The sequence below is a fragment of the Penicillium hordei genome (assembly GCF_028827395.1).
Source record: "Penicillium hordei strain IBT 12815 chromosome Unknown utg000003l_segment0_segment0, whole genome shotgun sequence".
Taxonomy (NCBI): Eukaryota; Fungi; Ascomycota; class Eurotiomycetes; order Eurotiales; family Aspergillaceae; genus Penicillium; species Penicillium hordei.
Window position 1 is genome coordinate 2639470 of NW_026623144.1, and position 25275 is coordinate 2664744.

The 25275-nt window shown below is 44.7% G+C and overlaps 7 protein-coding genes across 7 annotated transcripts; 3 read left to right on the forward strand and 4 right to left on the reverse strand.

Annotated features, from left to right (window-relative positions):
- Positions 1–82: 82 nt before the first annotated feature.
- N7537_006232 (beta-ketoacyl [acyl carrier protein] synthase domain-containing protein) lies at positions 83–607 on the reverse strand (the record flags this gene model as incomplete). Its single annotated transcript, XM_056897289.1, has 1 exon — positions 83–607. One exon carries the CDS (start codon positions 605–607, stop codon positions 83–85), a length of 525 nt encoding a protein of 174 aa, XP_056753074.1.
- A 185-nt stretch (positions 608–792) lies between these two features.
- N7537_006233 (transcriptional regulator family TF) lies at positions 793–3288 on the reverse strand (the record flags this gene model as incomplete). The annotated part of the gene is made up of 4 exons (XM_056897290.1): positions 793–2391; positions 2454–2485; positions 2545–3134; positions 3191–3288. 4 exons carry the CDS (start codon positions 3286–3288, stop codon positions 793–795), a joined length of 2319 nt encoding a protein of 772 aa, XP_056753075.1.
- Positions 3289–4098: 810 nt separating this feature from the next.
- Positions 4099–5736, forward strand: N7537_006234 (MFS transporter; the record flags this gene model as incomplete). The annotated part of the gene is made up of 4 exons (XM_056897291.1): positions 4099–4295; positions 4352–4730; positions 4780–4857; positions 4906–5736. 4 exons carry the CDS (start codon positions 4099–4101, stop codon positions 5734–5736), a joined length of 1485 nt encoding a protein of 494 aa, XP_056753076.1.
- A 918-nt stretch (positions 5737–6654) lies between these two features.
- N7537_006235 (uncharacterized protein) lies at positions 6655–6930 on the reverse strand (the record flags this gene model as incomplete). The annotated part of the gene is made up of 1 exon (XM_056897292.1): positions 6655–6930. One exon carries the CDS (start codon positions 6928–6930, stop codon positions 6655–6657), a length of 276 nt encoding a protein of 91 aa, XP_056753077.1.
- Positions 6931–7168: 238 nt separating this feature from the next.
- Positions 7169–7609, forward strand: N7537_006236 (transcriptional regulator family TF; the record flags this gene model as incomplete). Its single annotated transcript, XM_056897293.1, has 1 exon — positions 7169–7609. One exon carries the CDS (start codon positions 7169–7171, stop codon positions 7607–7609), a length of 441 nt encoding a protein of 146 aa, XP_056753078.1.
- Positions 7610–11454: 3845 nt separating this feature from the next.
- On the reverse strand, positions 11455–12555 carry N7537_006237 (uncharacterized protein; the record flags this gene model as incomplete). The annotated part of the gene is made up of 3 exons (XM_056897294.1): positions 11455–12029; positions 12075–12168; positions 12235–12555. 3 exons carry the CDS (start codon positions 12553–12555, stop codon positions 11455–11457), a joined length of 990 nt encoding a protein of 329 aa, XP_056753079.1.
- A 429-nt stretch (positions 12556–12984) lies between these two features.
- N7537_006238 (uncharacterized protein) lies at positions 12985–13510 on the forward strand (the record flags this gene model as incomplete). The annotated part of the gene is made up of 3 exons (XM_056897295.1): positions 12985–13135; positions 13201–13336; positions 13411–13510. The coding sequence occupies 3 exons, from the start codon at positions 12985–12987 to the stop codon at positions 13508–13510; spliced, it is 387 nt and encodes a 128-aa protein (XP_056753080.1).
- Between the last annotated feature and the right edge of the window lie 11765 nt (positions 13511–25275).

Below are 25275 nucleotides of genomic sequence, written 5' to 3' on the forward strand. Positions count from 1 at the left end.
CTCGCCGCTCTATCCAGCGCACTCAGGGTGGATATTCACCCACCTGAATATTCAGTCCGTACAGCAAAAGGTATATTTCCCATCAGGCGGTATCAACTGTCATCGAAGGACCATGCCAGTCAAAGACGTACGAAATCCGGTTGGACACAATACTTCGGGCTAAGCCAGTAGCTGTATAGGTTGGCAGGGTCTCGACATCGCTCACCACCATGGTGGACCAGTCATCGCACATCATACCAATATAGACAGCCGTGGACGATCCACGGGGGTTCTCCATGGGCAGACCCGTAGTGCAAAGGGAGTCATACACAATCTCTAGAAGTAGACGCTGCTGCGGATCAACGGCATCGCTCTCCATCGGCTGTATATTGAAGAACTGCACACCAAACTGAGCGATGTTCTCCTCAAGAAAGTAGGACTTGGTGACGTTTGTGGTGCCATGATGGGTTGCCTCGGGGTGGTAGAAATGATCAACATTGAAACGATCCAGAGGAACCTTCTTGGAAATGCCACTAGGGTTTCTCAACAGCTCCCAGAGTTTGCTGGGGCTATCGCACCCGCCTGGAAAGCGACAGACGGTTCCGATGATTGCAATTGGTTCAGGCATAGTGGGCCTGCAGGCTTTTATATCGATTCATGTTGAAGAAACCGAGGAGCTATAAGAATATAAGATAATTGTTGAGGTATTTAATTGAAATTGGGGGAAATGTATTCATTAAATACGCTTTTTCATTGTCTTCGTGGTATAATTGTCGTCTCGTTGAGGCTTGGACTGGTCTGGGCCCATATCAGCTAACCTGATATCCCACCGAAAAGTTCCGGACGCAACATGCCGAACTCCACACTTTGCACGGATTCTCTAGGCTGGATCCTGCGGAAATTCGGTTCCAAAGTACTATTTTCTATTGAGTGGCGCGTCTGGAGAGGATAGGAGTTGTAACAAACCTTTTGCCATTGCCATGCGAGGTTCGGATCCATCATCATTGCTGAGCTTGGAAACATCTGACTGGACGCCATGAAAGGAAATCCATAATGAAAATTCTCTTCCAGACCGTTGCCATTGAGCCCTCCAGCGGGAAAGGGCATAGGCAGGGCTGAGCTACCATAAGCAAGGACACGGGAAGAGAGTGAGACGGCCAACTGACCTGAATTTAGGGCGAAATCATTGTTCATAGTCTGACCCTCTGCGCCCACATCAGAATCACCTGATTGTTGAGCAAGAACAATGCTGAGAGTATCTGCTGCTGTCTTTGCTTCCATCGATAAATTCCTTAACCTCATCCAGATACCATGCGCCCTTGTTAGCGCTGCTATGATTTGGTCCAAGTTGTGGCCATCAGTTAGAGCATCTGGCTGTCGTGCGAGAAAGCATAGCAGCATCGTGGCTGTCAGAAACTCATGCTTCATGATGGAGGAATCTCTCCATCGCATTGTATAAAGCTGGCCATCTGGGCTGGTTTCCTCGTCGCATATATGCTGAATCTCCAAAATACCCAAGGCTGCCTTTATGCAAGAGCTACGTGAGTAGGAGTATGATGTGTGGTCCTCGGAAAATGTGGTTAGGTCCGGGTTTAAGTACTTGCAGTGTAGCATAATCTGACCCTTGTGAAACATCAGTCTAAGAAAGAGCCGATGCATAATCACATGCGGGGGATCGGTCACCGCCCCAGCCATGGCCTTCATGCGGAGATAGGCAGGCACCGTGGCCTCCGCATCATTCAGAATTCGATCTAGTCGCATTACCTCGTTATAGGTCACCGATCGCACCGATGCGGTGAAATCGACGATCACACCCAAGGCGCCAAAGATACGTCGTCGAGCGATCAGGTACGAAACCGTAGTGATCTCCGTCTCCGGTCTTGACAGGGGAAGCTTGGAGCAGTCCTCATCGAAGTCCGAGTCATTCAGATTACGGGGCTCTACTGTGTCACATTGCCAATCCTTGATCATGCGTGGCATACCCATTTGGGTCGAAATCAAGATATCTCCCTGTAGAATGGTGGCCCAGGCCCGCCGTCTCATCTCTCCTGCAAATGGAGAGACCCCTGGCAAGTGCGACGGATCCCGGTGGTAGCCCATACGTAGAGCTATATTGACTGAAATTGCCGAAAGGATCCAGATGTCCTGGTCAGCATCCTTGCGGATGGAATACTCGATGGTCAAGTAATGGTATAGGGTTTCAAACACGTAACGCCCTGATTTGGTGTACTCGCCCAGAATGAGGCACTGTACTATCTTTTCGCGGTATGTATCCACCAACGGATTTCGGAACCCCGGAGATGAGCTGGAGTCTGCCGCACTAGAAGCCAGCACTGCGAGACATATCATAGAAAAGAGGAGACCGAGCCACATGACCGAGGCCTGGGATGGATTCTCCCAGAACCGTTCATACTACATTCATTATTGTTAGCACCACAGTCTACTCGTGTTATTTGGCGAAGTCGTTCGCATACCTCTCGTGAAAATTGACCACTGTGTAGGCAGTCTGAAGCATACGATGCTTTGTATTAGCCAGTACTCCGATATTGCAGATCAGGGGCTTACATGGCGCCAAGTCCAACCGATTGAAGTACTGGGATATATAACGATCGACGACGGGTCGATCGGGCAGAGCTGCCAAGATATCTTCTTTACTTGCTGATTTACATCCATACAGCAGAAAAGTATGCAGCATAGCAGGTTTTTCCATGTTCCGGTGGTCTTCCCGTTCGAGCTGCTCCTTGAGGTCGGCGATCCCATCCAGGATGGTAGCCCAATGGGTTCCTCCGACGTACTGGGCATCTGAAGAGCTAAACCATACATTTCCACCGTCGGACTGAGCTGGAGAGACTTCGGAATTGGTGGCTCCTTCTGGTGAGCCCTCTTCGGGGCGATCTTGGGGAATCGACGCGCCTAGATGCTGGCCCGGCCGGTCTTGGCCATCTGAAGTGGTCTTCTGCATCAGCGAAACAACGATCTGCTCCAACTGGCCCAAACGGTCTTGAACGGTTGCTTGGGGGCAACCCCTGTAGGTCTCATGTGGCCCAGGCGCCCGTCGGCGCTGGGCTGGGGCTTGATTGTTGGGATAGGCACACGAGAGCGCCAATCCACGAGCGGTGCATGTCGAACAGGGCTCCTTGCGATCGCATCGGAGCCTATCGGAGAATTTAGTCAGATTTGATTGGGAGAGTTGAAGATCTTTGGTACTTACTTCCTCCGACGACATAGATTACAGGAGAGCTGGGGTTTGCTCCGACGATTGATGGAAGCTGGTTGGAGGCTGGGTTCGTCCGCGGGCGGAGAATCCATCGTGGCTGTCAGGGATATGTAGGTGCACGTTTTCAGCTATATGGACTGTGTGATAATAGATCCGATATACTAAATCAGAGCACTTGTCTAGCAGACAGGTCATGTGGACTAAACGAGGTTCTCCATCATGCGTGGGGTGGGGTGAGTGGGGTATGTTTTCGCCGTAGAGCACGCTTGTATCGCCACATAGACGATGGAAACATAGGCAGAACCAATAGATAGAGATTTCAGGGGCAGTGAACCTCCATTAGTACGAAGAATGGTGGTATATGGAGATCTAGTCGGATTGTCTGATGTGATTGATCGGAAGTAAACGCTCATCCGCTATACGCTAACTTGACTAGGCAAGGCGCGGGGTAATGCGGGAAGGATCCGTGGATCAACAGCTCTCTAACCAATCGGATGAACATGTTCCTCCGTACATTCATGCGTCTTCTCATCCGCTCCAGCTTCTCCTTTGACTCCTCCATCCAATATTCCTCTATCGTTTTGATCCATCTACGACTCCCCAACCTCCGTCTGTTCATCCTCTCCGTTTCTCGATCGGCTGTCATCAGAGCAACCAAGTTGAGCAGCCATGAACCCTGCGAACCGTGGCCCTGGCTTCAAGCCAGTCGGCTCGGCCATTACAACACGGAGGAAGCGACGTGTAATTAAGTCCGCGGTGGACAATAATTCCCAGTAAAACCTATCATCTACCTCCTTTTGCGACCGGAGGGGGAATTGGGCATTCTCTATCAGTACAAAGGCACAAGGCTCTTCCTTAGACCACAATTCCTCTTCGTTCAACCATCGAGTGCAGCCCGCAGAATGACGAAGCTCTCTACCAATGACGAGACCGAAGTCAACCTCACGACAGATGAGGAGGCAGCCAAGCCGCCGACGCATAAATTTGAGGACGATGTGGTTGACTGGGACGACCCACATGACCCCAAGAACCCCCTCAACTGGTCTGGCACCAAGAGTTTTGGTCATGTCGTGATTGTCGCCGTCTTGTCGATGGTTGTGTAAGTGAGCCGCCATGAGGGACAAAGCAACCGGCCATGCTAACCCAAGCTACTAGCAACATCGCCTCGACCATGGTCGCTCCGGCGATGGAAGGCGTCTCCAGGGACCTGGAGATCACTAACATGACCCTGGCAACCTTGGCCGTCAGTATCTACCTGCTGGGATTTGCATTGGGCCCCCTTGTCATCTCCTCGCTCTCCGAGATGTACGGGCGCCTCATCGTCTATCACATATGCAATACCATCTTTGTCATTTTCGTTGTGGCCTGCGCCCTAAGTAAGACTTCCGCTCAATTTATGGTCTTCCGCTTCATAACTGGCTGCGTGGGAGCGGCGCCACTTTCCCTTGGCGGCGGAACGATCGCCGATGTTATCCCGATCGAGAAGCGCGGTGCGGCAGCGGCCTTGTTTGGCCTGGGTCCCCTTTTGGGACCGGTATGTAACTCCAATCCACTACCCAATTATACTATACTAACCGATGTAGGTTCTAGGACCAGTAATTGGGGGCTTCGTTGCTGAAGGAAAGAACTGGCGATGGACCTTTTGGGTGGTCGCGATTCTCGTGAGTGATCTTGCTCCCAGCTGATATCCACAATTCTAACACTAACAGGGAGGAGCAGCGGGTATCGGCGCGTTCATCTTCATGCGCGAAACACATCCCAATACCCTGTTGGAACGCAAGGCCGTATACTTGCGACGCGCAACCGGGAACCCGCACCTCCGATCGAAACTCGATCGCGGCCTCACAAAGCAGCAGATTATTGTCGCCGCCCTCGTACGCCCCACCAAACTCTTGATATTCTCGCCGATCGTCCTCGTCTTGTCCATCTACGTGGCTCTGATCTTCGGCCTTCTATACCTCCTCTTTGCCACCTTCAGCATGGTCTTCGAGGGCCAGTATAGATTCAGCATCGGCATTTCTGGTCTGGCCTACCTGGGACTAGGTCTTGGCGAATTGTTGGGTTTACTCACATTTGGCATCCTGAGCGACCGGCTCTTGAAGGCGAAAATGGCAGCGGGCAATGTCCAGGAGTCTAAGCCCGAGTACCGACTAGTCCTGATGATGTGGTTTCCGCCAGTCATTGGACCTGGGTTGTTCATTTACGGTTGGTCCGCATATTACCAGGTGCATTGGATGGTTCCGATCTTTGGAACGTTCATTGTCGGGTTTGGAGCCTTCTTCGTGGTCATGCCCTCCCAGCTATACCTGGTGGATCTGTTCGGGTCGGATGGGGCGGCATCTGCGCTAGGCGCTAACATTCTCCTCCGCTCGATGTTCGGGGCCTTCTTGCCCCTTGCTGGGTCGCATATGTATTCGACGCTCAACTACGGATGGGGTAATACGCTGTTAGGATTCCTGGCACTGGCATTTGCGCCCGTGCCAATGTTGTTCTATCGCTATGGAGAATGGCTGCGGAGTCGGACGACAGTCACGCTGTGAATGTTTTGCAATATATTTATAGGTAATTATTATCTATAGATGTGGCTAAACTATAGCTAATAACACGATTTGCTTTTTTGCTCATATCAAGATGAAATACTTACTCGTTATTGTAGACACGAAGTACATAACCCGATCCATGCTCCAGGCTAAAAGTGACTTAAGGCTCGTTTTGGAAGGAGTAATCTCCCAGGACTAGCGTTCTGCAGCCAAGTGGGTGGTGGACAAAACACGAGGGGCGCTGTACATTCGTCCGATACCTACTGGCTCTCAGTACGAAGTGCGGAGTATGAGAGTCATTACGCGCTGGGAGGTGGGATCTCGAATTAAGCTGTCGGAATCCGTCCGCCGCGTCGTTGCCAAGGCTCTGTACAATATCATTGCCCCTGTCAGACCACCTTGCACGTTTACACATGGTCTGCAGTCGGCGCATGGCATGACAACTCTCCCTGCTCGTGGGCTTTACTTGTCAGCCTTATTGGCCCGAATACCACGCAACCAGATGGTTATACCCGTGTGGGCCAGGGGTATCTCGTGTAAGATCCTACCAGTAGGCCCAGTTCTATGCGGTCGGATGCTAGATCCGCTCTTATCTGGGGCCCAAGGCTGTCGTCCACTTTCAATCCAAACTTATATAGACATGGACCGGGTCTGCTCCACCAATGCCCAAAATCCTTGGTTTTCAGTCAATGCCAAAATTTGCCAAGTCTCAAATCATAAACTGCTCCATCACATCTGAACGACGATCAGAGCAGCCAAGCATTGGCATTGTGCGCTGTCCAGCCTTACCAGCCCTACGGTCAGAATGTCAGTCTCCACCAAGCCCGCCGCGCAGTCGTATCGCACATCATGCGATCGATGTCGACTGCAGAAAGTGCGGTGCGTGCCATTGTCTGACGGCGACTGGCTGAACGTGTGTCAACGGTGCACGTGTGCCCGGGTGCCTTGTGTGTTCAGTCGATGAGCTCGCAGTGGGCGACAGCCCAAGAAGCTTGACAGGACGGAAGAGATTCCCCACACGTACTCATCGAGATCAAACGCATCGACGTCGCCATTGGAATTTCTCAGCTTTCCTGTGCCGCGGGACGATCCTTTACCGTCGATCGTGGCCGATCCGCACGACCTGGCCGATCCACCGCTAGACCCAATACTGGCTGAGATATTATTCCACACGCCGGGAGACAACACAGTCATACCCGTTCATATGCCATTGCCTGTTCGAAGGGTAGAATGGTGGTGTTCTCCCTAGTCGCTGAGCCCAGAGCTCGATCTTACAAAATCAATCAACCCATACTTTAACCAAGCCGAGACAAACCACACAAGAGACATACTCAACATACAAAACACAAACAGCATAATCCCCGACAACCTAAACCCCTCAGACCAAACCCCATCCACCCAAGTCCACGGCCTCTCCTCGATCATCGTCGCAATGACAAACTACACAGGCGATCTTCACCGGTACCGCGTAGCAAATTTAGACACAAAGCACAGCAGCAACATATACGACTATCCGATTGGTGGAGCAACCTACCTCGCCCACTGGTTCCGAGAAATAGTATCTCGACAGACATGGACGGGAACCGAATTTCTCAACCTTAACCCCAGTAGCGATGACCCTGTGGACACTCCCACCCTTCTGATTATGATATCATGCTACATGTCGCTAGTAAATATCTACGACACAGTTTTCTACGACCTACTCCAGCTACTAGCTATTCTACCAGACTTGACATCGTCAACATCATCCCGGGCTGAGCTACGATGGGACCTGCGACTGGGTGACCTGCCTCTAACGAATGAGGGGTGCGTGCGGATTCTTAATGCCGTGCAGATATTGCTGGATGCTATTGAAAATGATCTAGGTATGTGACTGGCATTTTTGCAATATACTACTTGTAGCTAACAGCTTTATAGAACATGTTCAAAACTCCAATGACAGCATTGTAGAGTCGTTGTTTAGAAAAATTGTCAGCGCTGGCGCGGTAACGGAAGGAGGGCTAAGTAGGGGGCTAAGGGCGAAGGTTGAAGAACTGCAAGGGTTTTAAGGCAAAATCTGAATTTGTAGAGGGAAACATATATCTTTAGATATAATGGAATAAATACAATGCACCTACGAGATCTCATGACTTGGGGTGCGGTCAAACTATATAATCGATATAAAATAGGCGCCAAGGTGTTGAAGACAGATCTTTTTTCCGGTCGCTCTTCAACATCACTCCCCGAGGATTATTGCCAACCCATCAATGACAGGAATTAAGACAGATAGTAGTGATTAGGTATTCATTACGGACAGGAATAGTTGGCCGCTCATACAGCCTTGTAATATATTTTCAGTAGTCTTCTCAGATATGCTGTGTAGATGTCCTTTTTGAGGTGTTTTCTCCCCCTTCTCAGTTTTATAGGTAGGTAAACGGCAGAAATAAAGAAGAGGCTTAATTTGTGAAAACGGGTTTTCCATATATAACCTGTGATTACTGATGGGAAGGAAAGTCCGTTTATCCGCTCAGTCAGAGTCTCCTATTAGGGCAAGTTATATCCCTGCTTGGTGATAGGTTCCAACCGTTCGTACTCCCGACCTAGCCTCGCGTGCTTTTCGAGAATACTGTTGATATCCTCACCGAGCTGATGCCCATTGATCTCATACTGCGTCTGGATCCTCATTGCTGTGGTGCGCAGCGAGGTTGGGGGCTGGTTCAAGATCCGCGTGTGCTGAAAGCCCCGCCCCTGTGTATCGACTTGCCGAAGTCTTACTGGAACACACCACCCTCGCCGCCACGAGAAGCACAGACTACAATGTCGCTCAGATGAATATCATGCTTCTCACTTGGTACACCGCCACTAATACAGACCATGAGACCAATTCTGACGTTGGGGAAGCTGTTCAGCATGTCTGTTGCTACGCAGGCTGCAGAAACTGTTCCATATTCGCTATCCGGCAAAACGGCGATGTCGACGTTATGTTTACCAATCTTTCCCAATTTATAGTGGTTGGTATCATTTGGCGACACAAAAATCGATCCTTCATGCTTTTTATCAAGAAACTCTTGTGCAGCAACATATTCAGTGGCTATGGCACAAATATAGCCTACGACGTATACCGACGTGTTGAGGAAAAGGACGAAACGAGATATCGAATTTTCTCGTTTGTAGGAGAGGAGAACTTCAATACTTACGAGAATTCACATTCGAAAATGACCCCGTGAGCCCTACCGAAAATTATTTCACGAGGGGCTGTCTGCAGATGCTAAGAGTCTAGCCGTTTTATATGTGGCCCAATGTTGTTCTACTCTCGTTTAGCTAGGAAGGTTAGTGCGACAGTTATGCTATCATTCTAACCCAGTTCTCTCCCTTATTATCACTTCTGTCTATTGCACACTTACCCTTCTCACCCCCTGTCGTACAATGTCAAAATGGCTCTCATCCATTTCTTACCCGGGAGGCACCTACCCTACTACTGGCCGTATATAAGCTACACGCTAGTGGGTTAGTAGTGGGGTGGGTGACTGCTTGCGAATTTATATTCAATAAGAAGTTTGATTCTCCTAGGCGGTCCCCCTTCTTTTTTTCCCCTTTCTTCCTACTGTCTTTTGAGTCCTAGGAGGACATGTGTCAACCGGGAGAAACTAGTACCAGAGGCGTGCAGGACATTCAGGTGAATAGGCTGAACGGACTGAAGAGTAGGGCGGCAAGAGGGACTTTTAAGAATTGCAAAAAGAAAAATATACAACAGCATGTCTAAGGTCGTGGTCACCTAGCGCCCACGGTTCGGGCATGAGCGGCTCGCCGCTCTAATTCAGCCCTCCTCAGATACAACCCTCGAAAAATCAGAAACAACCTGACGCGAAGGTTCGAAAATGGGATAAAAGTGTTGACGGAAGAGGTTAAATAAGCCATTCGGAATCTCCAAAGCATGAAAATACCAAAAGCTTCCGGTTTTCCAACCATCTCTTATAAGAGTGGTCCTATAAGAATAGACACTGTTGATAGGAGGAAAACGTTTTTCCTCCTCGAAAATATCCACGAATTCTTTATATACCTCCCTAAAGGCTTCGAGATGCTCTCCTGTTAGGTCATCGACTGAACGACCTGTCAACTAGTATAGAGGACGGAAAGTCTCCGCTGGTAGTGAATAGGCCCAATCTAGATCAATCACAAACTTGACGTTCCATTTGCTATCAACGAAGATATTACTAAAATGGAGATCTATAAGCCTATTAAAAAAGGCCCCTCTCGGTGTTCTCTATTAGAGAACTGCGGTAGGAGGGCTTTCATCATCGTCAATCTTGTCATCTAAACCCGGCCATCATCCTTATCGCTGATAGAGTGTAGCTGGTTTAGTATTCGACTATCATGATAAGACAGAAGATCAAGATAGTATACGTCGGCTGCCGAAAAAGTTAAATTTCGAATGTTGGTCAGAATCCCCCCGTTTTCTAATTGATAGAATCGAAGAGTAAGAGGACGATTAGAAAGTCGCAAAGCACCATTCGAGTCTAAGTTCTAAGTTCCTATGCGAGGTAGTGGCACTCGACTTTAAGAAAGCATTATACGAGAAAGTCCCTTGAAAAGGTTCATTCTCTTATCCTAGTGATGATGGTGTTAATCCAAAGTCTCTAAGAGCATTTGTACATCTGAGTTGCCAATATAATCCTTAACCAAGTACCCACTTTCGAGCATAGTCGAACGTTGATGGCAAATATAGGGACAGGGTAGGGTACATCCCAAGAGCCACGTAATAGATCTTTTGATTGACCAAAAAATCTAGGCCCCAAAGGGGCATTCTACGGTTTCGTAAACTGTAGAAACCACACGTTAGACTTCATATAATCAAGACGATATCAATTGAGCTGCCATACACTTTGGCCACCAACAAGTCCAAACCCCCATAATTGTGGAATAAGTATTTCCGGACAATTCTCATGTATCCAGATAAATGTTGCAGCTTCGCAGCGAAGTTTTTCGTCCACATTGCCGGAATTTCTAGATTCTCCAACTTTGTATGGTAACGGGAACCATCGATAAAGACAAAGGACAAAGATTCTCTTGGGTTTGTCGTGCTGTCTCCACTGCTGTCAGGGGACCCATGCTTTGGCTAAATATGCGAAGCTTTGCCGGATAAAGTTGAGTAGGTTCGAATATATTTCCAACGCTATAATATAGAATTTGAGAAGACAATCAGTATCCATGAGCGTGGTGGCCCCTGCGTAGATTTCTGCCAAAAGGCGAGAAAAGAATCTACACAGCCCGTTGTAGAGCTCTGTAGTGAATCTGCCTCAGGAGCTACTCCCAGAATTTATAGGTAGAGGACAGAAAATGGAAAGACACTGCGGGTGCTTGTACATGGTTGACAGCGAACTCAGAGTTAGGGCTTCTTCTCAAACCTAAACCGACGTAGTGGATATGCGGACTGTCTGGAGAAGTGAAATACTGGCTGCTTTCTGTAATCCCCAGCCATTCTCTAGCGCTTGTCGCCCCGCTATTCTATCTATGCCATCGGTAGCGCATATCCCTGCTTTCCTTGCTTGTGACGCGTGATTCCGGTATTGCTGTTGGAAATGTGTTCCACAAAGTCAGGAGTTAGTAATTTTCCGAATACTCACAGACTATAAATGCCCACATCTGTTATACATATCTTCCGCAAGTACCCTCACGAGACGTGATTATAGACATAATTTGTTCAATTTGTACAGCAGATTATTATTACAGTGCTTCGTTTCATCCTTGGTGACTCTGTGCTTCATGCTCTTCTTTCTCCTTTTGCTTTTTTCTTTCTTTGGCTTCTGCGTCTGCCTGCTTCCACGAGCCCTCGTAATGATGCGTCACAAGTATATCGCCTTGATCCGTAGAGAATCCGTTTTGGGCCGCCGCAAATGAAACACCGGGCATGATCAAGACATCACCGACTATCTTCGGATGTTTGATTCCCGAGAAGTCGCGGTCATCCACCGTCCTGTTGAGCAATTGTCCTAGACTTTCTAAGATGGCAATCGTCATGATCTTAGGTCCGGTCACGTTCACCACATCCTTGAGCATCTCCAATGTGATACCGGATATAGACACATTGTTGGTCTTTGCAATCTCCTTCAACTTGTTGGTGACAGCGTTAACAATCACAAGCAGGTTGCGAGATGACGGCTGTGCTGCAAACACCCAGTTGCAAAATTGAGATGCGACCTCGGCTTCAGGGCCCCGATAAGCAAAATCGAATTCCAAACCGACAATCATATCGAGATTTTTATTCTTGTACTCCGTGGGCACCCAGTCAGAAAGTGATTTCTCCAAAGTGACATCTAAATCACTTCAGTACCCGCCCTCAGCGAGAACAATCAAATAACGAAGAAGATCTGCCCGTAAAATTGGAATGGATAAGGTTTCAATGACTTCGACAATATCTGGCCGCGTCTCCTGGTAGTATGCGCGAACAAACGCCTCGCCAGATCGGTCAGTAAGCAATTCTTAGCGGCATTCAGGAGTAGTGCTCGACCAGCTGTTCACCCATTTGCGTTGATCTTCCGATATGTCATCTGTTTTTGCGGAATGCCAGACTTTATCCGGAATATTGGAAATTGAAGTGTTAGCGTTTGAGTGGTGAAATTTGGATTTGCTAGGCGAAGGATCTTTAGGGATTTGTGAAGTTGGGGGAGCTGAACTTGCGTCGCCGGTCGCAATGGCCCCTGAGGAGGGGTTCGAGCTGGGAATGACCTTTTGTACTGGCTTCCAATCCGCATAGAAAGTGCACACGAGTGCGAAAATCACGACAATAGGAACGACCAGGCGTAAGGCGCGCGAATTGTTCAAGTTGGTGATTGATAACATGGTGTGGGGACCCCTCAGGGCAGATGTGCAGAGGCGAAAGAGATAGCCGCAAAACAAAAACAGCAGTGAGAAAATGAAAGTCGAAGATAGTATAAAAGAAGGTGGACACAATGGAGACAAACAAAATAAAAAAGAGCAGAAGTGAGACCTTTGAGTATCATGGCTCCAGCTTTAGCGCTTAGATTCGACGATTGTGGTTAACCCCGTACGGGAATCTCCGTTCCTGATCCACCACTGGCCCAGACATATCAGAATTTGCTCCAGGAGGGTGCATTAGGGTCTGCGATTAAGTGGCTTTGAGTGGTCGGAATACGCCGTTTTATTTGCCGGGTCTTAGTGGCGGTTATTGTAGTCCCCTGATTGGCCTGACGCTATACCCTGGCGCGACATTCCATTTCCCGTATTTAGAGACGATCTTCTAGATCAACGATGTCGACTTCATCCACACCATTTTCGAAATGGTTTATGCTACTGAGTATCATGCTTTTGTCTCATGGTGCTACGAGCCAGAGTAATGCTATGAATGCTTCGATACAGAGTGACCCTCATTTTATCAGATGGTACATGGGACCTTCAACAAGTGAGTGCGCACCCACGATCGATCTACGCAGAGTTTAGAACCGGACTGAGCTTATTTATTTCCAGCCCAGGCATTAACAGATCCCGAGACTTGGACTAACTCTGGGAACTATGCGCGCGGTTGCTCTAAAGGTGCTTGCGGCTATGCCACAGATTGTACAGGCAATAGTATCACCTATGATGATGGTAAAACGTCTTCATGGTAAGTATTTGGAAGGAACAGTATCCCAATAAGTAAAGTAAGGGACTGACTTATTACTTTCTTTTCGCACCTAGCAATGTATTTCGTACCATGACCATCTTCCAATCAGCACCATACGCAAACAACGGCCGCACCCACAGTTGCCGCATCGACCACGGCCACCCAAGCCGGTGATTCGCGGACCGTGACAGGATCGCAATCTAGTCAGAGCCAAGGCTGGATTGTAGGAGCTATAATCGGCTCTGTTGCGGCCACCGCGTTAATTGCGGGTCTTGTTGGATGGTTCGTATACCTCCGAAAGAAAGCGCAGCAATTATCCGTAAAGGAAGAGTCTATCGCCAGACAGAGTCTTCCTTACCAACAAAGCACCCACAAGGCACCGCAAGAGATAGATACGGCTTCCAACCCTTTAAACCCATTTGTACATGAGCTCAGCTCGTACGGCTATAAATAAGGGACCTATAATGTATTTTCTAGGGCTGAGGTTGTTGAAAGACCAATAATACGGCGGGCATGATACAGGCACCCTATTGGACATGAATAACGAGCGTACTATCTTTGTATCTTATTCTAGGGGCCCTTTTCTACGATGTGAATGATGGAGAGGCGTTTTGTTCTAATTTTGTTTAATTTTTTTTCTTGGGGTTCTATCTGCAAATATTCCTTAGGGTTATTTCGCATATTTTGTTGGCACGAGTTGAGCTTTGAATGTTCACATCAACCACAGCAAATAGTTGACTCGTTTACAACCCTTGTCGGCTTCCTATCACTTTGTGTAACATGGCAATGTTAGTTAAACAATAAATCATCTCCTAGAATATGAGAAGTGGAACTAACCCAGAACTAATAGTCTCCCAAATAAAGATGAATGACCCAATATAAGCACCAATAAAGATACAAATAATGAAATACCCATTGTAATACATAATCCACAATCTTTAAATTGTAGGCTTCAACCACATCACTTCGTCGACGCGCGCGCTTCGTGTAATAAGGCCTCGGCGACCACGAACACATATTAGTTCTATCTGTGCTCTCCCTACCCAAATCTTCAAATTAATATATCTTATAGCCCACCCTAACCCTAACGCTTGTATTCTCACTATTAAAAATCGGAACAGTCAGTTCTACTGATAATTCAACGGATCGCTTCTAACCACCCGGAACTGAGGTCAGAATTTTTATCGGAGATGTCGTCCGAATACCATGTGTCGAATACCAAGTCCGAATACATGGTAGAAACCAGGTAATATACCGGAAACATCATGTGACATTGGGTACCAGGCATACCATACAAAAGTGCATATTACAGTTAGTCATCATGGTCCGCATAGATTGTTGAAATAGCGGGTTTTGTCATTTTAGTTAGTTAGAGTTGTCAACATTGGTCATTTATACCATATATTGTTCGTACACCAGCTTTCCGTCAGTTATGAGCCCGGAATCGTTCTATTAAACCCAGCTATCGTCGAATTGAGGTCAAAGTGACATTGTATCGTCACCCCCGTCGCCGAAGCCAACCCCTAAACCAACCCCTGAATTAAGAATCGGAAGCCTGTCTATAAAGGATAACGAATATGGCTGAATACCTCTCCGTAGGTACATCCTCTCGCGTTATACTAAAGGATACAACGATATAGGATGTATAGCTAGCCAATATTAAATCGATTATAGTGCAATTCGACGTATAGGAGCTATGTGATCCTAGCAATAATAAGAGACTAGAGCTACTAGTAGCACCTAAGAAAGTCATCTCAATTGTAGAAGTACAAATATAGTATAAAGACTAATAGGTCGATATATATAAGATACTATAGATAGAATAGGCTAATAACAACGTAGCCTATATCTAGTAGAAGAAAGGACTAAACGTAGTAGTAATAGCTATTCGGAATAGCGTCTATACTAACTACTAACCGTTTATTATCGACTTTAAGATACCGTATGACCTCCTCCGTAACCTCCGACAACGGTTCGCCGCCGAGTATAATCTAATAAATATAGCTAGGCTTCGTTAGCTTTGGCGTACCCTAGATCGAGGATTAGATCGGAATACTGATATCGATAAGTAGTTGTTAAACTAGGAGACCGTATAGGTAAGGTATAAGAGAGCGAAAATACTAGAAGTAGATAATACTCTAACTTAGTTCCTAGATACTATCTTAGTAATATCCCCTAGGTTTTATAAAACATAGACCCTAAGACTATAAGATAAAGTAGATAATATAACGTTTACGTTTACCGAGCTTCTTAACCGATATAGAGCTTACTAGAGAATCACCTATAGTAAGCCAGCCACTAACTAGAGAGGTATTTCCAGAGCTATATTTTCGATATAGCAAGGTTATAAAGAAGCTAAGCCTAAAACCTAGCTCTTTAATAGACCCTATCTATATAGCTAGAGTAATAGCCGGTATCTAGCTTAGAAATGTTGGGACGTATTCGATGAGAATAAGCCGCCTTTATATATAAGAAACTAAGGTGCTAAGGACAAATAGGAGAAAGTAATAAAAGCTGACCCCGCCTAGAAAGCCTAGGTTGATAAGAAACGTTAAAAGGTCAAAGCAACAGAGTAAGCAAATGCCGCTTTTGAAGACCAAGGTTATAGCTTTGTTAAAAGATACTCTACAAGTCAGGGTAGGTGCCTGTCAATCAGGTAGGAGAAGGTAACAAGATAGGTGGTTCCCAGAAGTCAAAGACTGTTTCTTAAAGAGCCGTCAGGCTTCCTTCATATAGTCCAATTTATATACAGTCTCCCCATATTGATAGCGGGAGGAAATGTGATACGTGGAGCGGGGTCTCGTTCCCGCGGGGAACCCTTCTCGGAAGGGTATAGAAATATGGGCGATCCCCCTCCGGAGAGGTCAAACCTCCTATAGGCCTAAGGCACCAATCTAGGAATAGCCTTATGTCTGATTATATCATAACAAATCATCCCTCCTTTAAGAATCGCGTGCCCTCACGCGGGGTGACAGGTAATTGGGGGGAAGCATATGATAGGGTAAACGATACAAAATAGGTAGGAGCGTGAGGTAGGCAAACAAAGCAAGATCTCGCCTATAAGAATAGGGGACGCGTCCCTTTATTATAATCCTATAGCCTCTCTTCGTTTTACTTCTACTCTTCGTATCTCACTTCCCTCCCTTTCCCTTTATTAGAATCGTCGTTTCGTTGGCTCTTCTTCGGTTTCGAGGTGCCGGAAATATCACGATACCTCGACGAAACCCCGTGCGTAATACCCGCCCTCTTTTAGAGGCCCTAGTTCGTATTAGGATCCTCTAGTATATATACTGCCTACGTACCGCAATCGCCGAGTAGAAGGAGGACTAGACTCGCCCTTTTAAGATCAACTACGTAATAGACGCTAAGGCTTCCGTCGCGTATAAGCAGTGTTCTAGCCGCGCTTCGATATATATTCCTATAGGTTTCGCTAAGTTTTATATATAGGGGTAGCGGCTAACAATTCTTAGGCCGCGACCGCGGTACTCGGCGACTATTAGGACCTAAGTAACGTACTAGCGTAGGCCTATAAGGTATTCTAGCTAGACTAGGTTAATATTAATAGTACTAAGGAGGATAGTAGCGAGCTAGAATAGCCGTTTTCTACGGAGACCCGTTAAGTGGTCGCCGAGAAGATAATAGAGCTCTATAAGTCCTTCAACGCCTCGGAGTAGGCTTACCGTAAGGAGTATAGGTTAACCGGCAATAAGGCCTAGGTTAAGGTATATAACAAGGTGGTTTTAAGTAAGGTTTTCGGCGTTCTCTAACCATAGTTTCGGTAGCAAACCCGGGCCGACTATAATATATTTCTAGTAGGCTGTCGATCCGCGCTCCCTCCTATCGCCGCCCCTAATTTCTTTAATACCTAAGAGTAGAGAGTAGCCTATTTTTCGAAGGGACTTATACGTCTTTTACCTAGAGATAAGGGATACGTTCTATAGACCCTAGCGAAGCGGGTATTTTACGAAGGTATTTCGGCGGAGGTTCGCGAGGCTTAAGATACCCTAGACTCTAATACAGATAATAATACTTCTATCGGGGGTAATAAGATAGAGGAGCGGACTATAATAGATTTCCCTATTCCCTTAGAGGAGATTTAAGAGTAGGCCCAGTTATATTTTTAGATACTTTTATTATACTACCGTTTCGGCGTCTCCTTTCCTACTTATTAGCCAGGTTTCCCTTATCTTTTAGGGTAGTTTCGCTATCCCTTCGTAGTAACTAAGGGTTTTTTTCCTTTTTCCGCTTCTAGTAAGAGTATATTACTTTAGTTGCATTTTCTATATCTCCCTAGGGAACCTATTAGTTATATTCCGAGGGCTATCCTTTCTATTTAATAAGGAAGTATTTTTCGTCCTTAATTTATTTTTTATTATATACTTCTTCGACCTCGTATTCCTCTTCGTCTTCTAAGTCGGATATCGATAGGGATTCGCTACCCTTTCTAGGTAGTTTTCTCTATAGTTCGAGGAGGGTTATATAGAAGATATTATAGATTCGATTATATTACTAAGGTAAGCTTAGACAGTAAGCTTATTTTTCGATAGCCTATAAGACGCGAAAAAGGCCGATAAAGCGGGGTACTAATTTTCTACTCCCTTTTAATCTAAGGTTTTTTATTAATAGACTAATAAGATCTCCCTTTTTAAATTATATTAGAACGTAGTCCTTATTATAATATTTTACTATAGTTTCGTTTGCCTTTCGCTAGTATTCCTATAGTTTCTAGCGGAGGTTTTCTAATTTCTTAACTCGCGCGGACGCCGCTAGGACCTCTCTATAGGGAGTTTCGCCCTTAAAACGTTACCGGAAGTCGGGTAAGTATCCTAGTAGGGCCTAAAATAGAGATATACTAGTTATTACGTTAATAGCGTTATTATATATAAATTCGGTAGATCTTAGTAAAGAAGCCTATAAGACTTACTTATCGTCTATAAAATACCGGAGGTAATATTTAAGGGTTTAGTTTATACGTTCCGTTTGCCTATCGGTTTATAGATAAAACGCTATCGAAAGCCTAAGGCGTATTTATAATAGGTAGTATAGTTTTAACTAGAACTTACTCGTAAATAGTAATCTATAGTCGGATACGATACCCTTAGGGGGTCCGAAGCGTAGTTTAACGTAGTTATAGAATAGTTTAGCGAGGTCTCTAGTAGTAATCGTTAATAAAATAGGGAGGAATAGCGACTATTTCATAAACCTATCAACGATAACGAGAATCGCGTCGACTAATCTATCCTCGAATATCACTAGTAGTAGGCCTATTATAAAATCTATCGAAATTTCCATAAAGGGTCGTAAGAGGATTAGTAATAGTTAGAGCTCCCTATATAGCTTATACGTTCTTACTATAACGCCTTAGTAGATCTAACAATTCCTTACGTATTCGGTAACGTCTAGGTAGAGGTTCGGCTAATAGTATTTCCTTTTTATTAGCTTAAGTATTCTTATATACCTAAAATAGCCGGCTAGGGGGTTATTATAGTGAATACTTAATAGTTTAGTTCTTAAATTACTCCCCGCGGGGATATAAATACGTTTCTTAAATCGTAAAAGGCCCTCGGGCCTAATACTCTAGCCCTTTAACCCTAGAGTCGACGACTTTACAGCGGTCTTTCGGCGCTAAGTCTCTAGGTCTTCGCCCTAAAGTTACCTAATAAGCTCCTTAAGGTCTATACCTACCTTAGTAAGGTATACCTACTCGGAGGCGTAAGCTAGCCCGACCTATACGTTAGGGAGACGGCGTATACGCCCGAGCTCCCTCTAATCAATTATACTAATCAATTCGTCCCTATCTTTATTCTCCTCGAAGTATAGGATATTTAAGGTAAGCGTACTTACAGTCAGCGACTAGACTATAATAGAACGGTAATTAGTCGTCTATAATTCGCTAGCTATTTAGCAGCTTAATAGCGATATTAGGTCAACCTTATAGTCACTCGGTAGCTAGCGCTAAGAGGGTCTATCTATAGGATTACTCTTCCTAACGCGATATCTTATTATAAAATCAAACGGAGTAAGGGCTAAGTACTACCGTACTTACCTACCGTTAAGCTTTAGCTATTTTATAAAAGCCTAAAGGTTCGAATAATCTAAAAATACTTTAATTAGGTAAGTACTCCCCTTAAGGTAGTATCGCTAGTATTTAAACAAGTATACGATAGCGAATAGCTCCTAATCCGGTATTCTATAGAGGGTCTCCGCCCTACTAAACTTCCGCGACTAGAAAGCTACTAGGTACTATACCCTATTCTCGTTCGGTTAGGAGAGAATCCTAGCTATAGCGCTATCTAACGTATCTATTTCTAGCCGAATCGGCCCTAATAGGTCGAAGTATCGGAGGAGAGGCGCTAACTAAAAGGCGGCGATTAGGCGGCGAAAGGCCACCTTCTCGCTAAGTATTAGATTAACCTAGCCTAGCTTTCGCCTATCTTTACTACCTTTTAATAAGGCCGTAAGCGGTAATATAATTTGGGAGTAATCCCTAATAAACCTATGATAGAAATTATAAAATCCTAGGAATACCTAGATATCCCGGTAGGACTTAGGAATCTCCTACGAAGCGATATCGGTAACCCGGCGAGGGTCTATCGAAACGCCCCTTAGGGATATAATAAACCCTAAGAAGTCGACTTAGTCTTAGTAGAAGGCGTACTTACTAGGCTTAGCGTAGAGGCCTACTTTCTATAGTCGTTTTATTACCTAGTAGAGGTAATTCGTATATAATTCCCGGTCTAGGGAGAATATAAGGATATTATCGAGGTACGCTACTAAAAAGGTATCGAGAACGTTATAAAGCGCTATATAAATATAGTTTTAAAAGGTTACCGGAGCGTTTATAAGACCGAAGGGCATAACTATATATTTATAGTATCCGTAGCGGGTTCGGAATGCGGTTTTCTACTCGTCGCCCTTTTTAATACGGATTCGGTAGTAGATATCTTAAATATCGATCTTACTAAAGACTTTAGAGCCGGAAAGCCGGTCTAAAATCTCCGAAATAAGAGGTAACGGGTACCGATTTTTTACCGAAATCTTATTAAGTCCCCGGTAGTCGATATAGAGCTATAGGCTCCCGTCGGACTTCGGTACGAATAAGATAGGGGCCCCGGTAGGGCTCTTAGATTCGCGGATTCGACTATTCTAGAGGTTTTCGTCGAGGTATTTTCGTAGCTCTATAAGCTCCTTTTATAATAGGGGGTATATAGGACCGAACGGAACCCTTACCCCTAGAGTTAGGTCGATAGTATAGTCGTACTTATTCGAGGAAGGTAAGGTTTTCGAGTTTTAGGATAAGAAGAAGTCTCGGAACTATACTAGTTCGGTAGGTAATTAGTAGTATTCCGGCGATATTTCGGTGGTATTATAGTCAATAGGTAGCTATACTTCTTCGGGTAGTTTGACTATAGCGAAGACGTACGTAAGGTTACGGATTTCCTTAGTAAAGCGGGCTAGAGGTAGTATTTCGATAGAAGGTATCCTAAACTACTAGAGGCTACTTCGTCCTATAATATAGATATTAAGATCGTAAATTGTTATTATAGAGAGAAGGATAGGGCTTCCGGAGAGTCGGGGGTCTTAGTCGATTACTACGTAGGCGCGGGTAAATCGATAGGTAGTACCCCTTAAATCGGTAGCTTTTAGTAGGATAGTCTATACCCTATAAGTCGGTATTATCCTTTAGTTAATAGCGTAAAGGAGAGACGCGGTAAGTTTCGCTTAGTTAAGTTTATACCTCTTAACGAATTAGAAGCTTATAAGGTCAACTTCAGCTCTACTATTAAGATCCGCGTAGGTTTCGAGGTCGTTCCGGGCGGTAATCGGAAGGTAAAGCCGAGTTCTAGTTCCTATTATAGGAAAAGACAGAGGTATAGGAGTTACTCCGTCTCGCTATCGTTTCCCTATAGGGCTAACTATACTATTATAGTTGTTTAGCCCTTAGAAGGGGTTAGGCATTTATTAGAGTAGTACTTTTCGCTCCCGTAATTAAAGTATTAGTTACGTTTCCCGTTATCCCTAATAGGGTTTAGGCGCCTATCCGATAGTATATCCTTATCTTCCTTAGATTTTGATTTTCCTATAAATCGGGGCTTCTAGGAATTTCGATCGGAGTTTCTTTTCTATAGCGTATTCTTAATAGTTTCGGTACGTTTTCGTTTACAATTCGACTCCGATTTCTTAAGGTCCTAGAAGTAATACGCGATATTAATTATATCTTCCCGGGTTTTAGGGAGTTTAATAATATAGCGGCGGATTTCGTCTTAGAGGTTATATAAGAGTTTTACGAAGAAGGAAAGAGCCCTCTCTTTTTCTACTATCCTTAGGAAATAACGTTCTAGGGTATCGAGACGTATATAGAATTCTCGAGGGTCCTCGTCTCTCTATTAGCGGGCCTTCTCGAGTTAGCCTATTACCTCGGATTCTAAGGTAGCCGCGTTCTTAATAAGGGTTAAGGTCTAGTCCTTAAAATAGGGCTAGTCTTCCTTAGGGTTTCGTAGTAGAACCGGTGTCTTTTCGTTAACGTATCTATACTATCTCTACCTATAAGTTATATCTATATTACTAAGTACTCTAAGAATCTAGGTCCGATCGTCGTAGTAGCGCCTTAGCGCTCCCTTAAATTGTTATTATAGGTCTAAGAGCTATTCTTAGCGTTGTTATAGGGTATAGTTAAGGGTGAATATAGGTATACTCTTAAGTTTAATTTCTTAGTCCCTACTAGAGGTATCGTAGATATCTCGGTAGGGGCTTATCGGGGGTTCGTTTAGGGTTCGGCCTATAAGCTAAGATCTAAGAGTCTCAACCTAATCCTAGAGGTCCTTAAGTCTCTATAGCTTCTCTATAGTAGCTTAAGTCGCTACGAGATTCGTATTAAGGTCGGTAATTGGTTCGACCGGGTTAGCCCGGGAAATAGCTTTAGTAGGGGGTATTTCCCTAGTAGTTCGGGGAGGGTTCGGTGTCTCCTCTATAGCGGGAGTAGAGCGAGTTCTTAGTGCCATTCTCCTAGGTAATTAAAGAAGAAGAAATAGAATTGTTAAAAGATACTCTATAAGTCAGGGTAGGTGCCTATCAATCAGGTAGGAGAAGGTAATAAGATAGGTGGTTCCTAGAAGTCAAAGACTATTTCTTAAAGAGCCGTCAGGCTTCCTTCATATAGTCCAATTTATATATAGTCTCCCTATATTGATAGCGGGAGGAAATGTGACACGTGGAGCGGGGTCTCGTTCCCACGGGGAACCCTTCTCGGAAGGGTATGGAAACATGGGCGATCCCCCTCCGGAGAGGTCAAACCTCCTATAGGCCTGAGGCACCAATCTGGGAATGGCCTCACGTCTAATTATATCATAACAAGCTTCTTCTCCTCCGAAGCTAGTCTAGCAGCTAGCAAGACAGTAGCTAGCAAGACAGCACCTAGTACGGTATAGGCAACTATGCTACCGGCTAGCAAGCACATTAACGTCTCTACTACCGTTATATCTACCCAAAACTAGACCTAAATCGACGATATATAGCCCGTACGAAAGCGCTGGGTAGTCGATACTAGAGCACAAATACATATATACAACGATCGAGAGTTATTCGTGACTTTCGAGGACGTATAGAGCAGCGTATAGGTAGGAGATATAGAGACGAAAATCGATAGGGTAGGCACTATAGTTATCTATAGTATTAGTCCTAGTAGTAGAAAGGTAGTAAGGATAGAGTTATATAACGTCAGATACTCTCCTAATTTCTATACTAATCTAATATCCTATAGGTTGATAATAAAAGGAGGTCTTATAATAAACTTTAGAAGGGACTGTATTAAGTCTAAAGATAGATAACCGATTTTTAAAGTCTATTAGGATATAAAGCTGTCCTAGTTGACCTAGCCGAAGGATCTTTAGTATCCTAAACTCGAACCTAAGGACTTAGTATTCGTAACTAAGAAGTCAGCTTAAGAACTAAGAGTAGAAGTATCGATTTAAACCTAGTATAGACGCCTAGGCCATATTAGCCAGTAGCGTATTGCTAAGCTAGTAGAGATAACGGAAGGTATTACTATTAGAAGCAACCCTAGCAACGAATAGTAGGTATATAAAGCTTATTAATTAGTAGATATACCGAGATAGATCTCTCGCCGGAAGATAGGCCAAGTATATAGTATATTTAGAAGGGTCTATTTCGACCTAGTATAGAATCAGCCGGCCTATAATAGATATATCTAGTTAACTCACTTCTACCTAGATAGTATTAAATACCACTTTATATTTACCTATACTAAGAAAAATAACTACTAGATAGCTGTTAGGAAGTTCCTAGTACTAGTCAAGAACTAGTTAAAACTAGAAATCAGAGTAGTCTACTATAACAACGAGCGGAGCGCTAGCAATAAGGTTAAATTAATGATAGAGGTAGAGGGATATACTATTAAGTATTCACTACCTAGCTTACTAGAAATAAATAGTCTAGCCGAGAGATCTAAGGGGATAGTAGTACGTACTGCTAGAGCGTTAATTAACGATATAGAGCTACCCCATACTCTATAGCTAGAGGCAATATATATAGCGACATATATCCTAAATAGGACCCCTACTAAGGTTATTAAACCTAGTGAAATCAGTAGCTAATAGATTATACCTTAGAAGGAATTGATAAAATATACTATACCAGACGGGATCTAACATTAGATGATTAACCTATCGAATATAAGGTTATATAGGTACTTAACGTACTCGAGAATCATTAAAAGGACCTAGTTAGATAAGATATTACCTAGAGCAGAGATAGGATATCTCGTTAGGTATATCTCTAAGAACCTATACAAAGTATGGTTCCCTTATAAGGGACGTACTAGCGGTATAGGGAGGGTAGACGTCGTTCGAGATACTATATTCGACGAGACGAGATAGTATTCGAAATCGAGACCCCTACCTAAGCAAGAGAATACAATTAGTACTATAATAGATAGACTAGCACTAAGTATATAGCTAGCTGTGCTTACTATAGAAGAAGCGCAGGCTGAGCTTAGTATATAGATGCAAATGCCTAGATCGATAGCAAGGATAGCTCTAGATGATAAAACTAAGCTTACCGAGCAAGGCCAGATAGCTGCCAATACAGCTATCAATATACCTATCGATGTAGCTGATACAGCTAATACACCTGTCGATAAAACTAATGCAGCTGATACAGCTGTCGATATAGTTGATAAAATAGATGATAAAATAGCTAGCTAAGCAGCTAGAGAGATAGTTGCTAAAGAGAGAACTCTAGTATATACAGATATCAAGCTAGTAACTAGCTTGCCTACCCCACAGTCTATTACTAGACTAAGGGAGCAAATATTAATACAGATAGGACTAAGGGACTAGATAGGACTATAGGTCTAGATAGGACCGAGGGAGCAAATAGATGACCTGCTTGGCAGCTTTCTATCCTCCCTACTACTACTATCTAGAATAGCATTAACATCTCTAAATCCATCGAATCCAGCACCCCGAGAAACCATCCCATCGTCGCTAGATCCGATTTCCGTAATACCGTCGATCGAAACTAGGGGGGAGGAGACAGATAAAGATACTAAGATAGAGCGTTAACTACAGTAAGAAATGGCGTACTCGCCGACCCCAGAACCACTATTTTAGCGAGAAACGTCGTCCCAAGCAAGTTTAGATCGAGCACCAAGAGACATAGTGGGTGATATCGATATGTCAAATATCATTACCGGCACTAGATCTAGGAAACCAAGGTTAGATCCAGATTATACTGTATATCTATCTCTTAACGATACTAACTAGATAGAGCCACTAAGCTTACTATATACATTTACTACAGATATAAACAAGCGGTTCGATATTAAGCCACATCGAGATGACCTACTACCGCCGCCAGAGACCTAGAATCAATTAAAGACCTATCGATTCGCCGAGTAGTTTAAAACAGCGGCTATATTC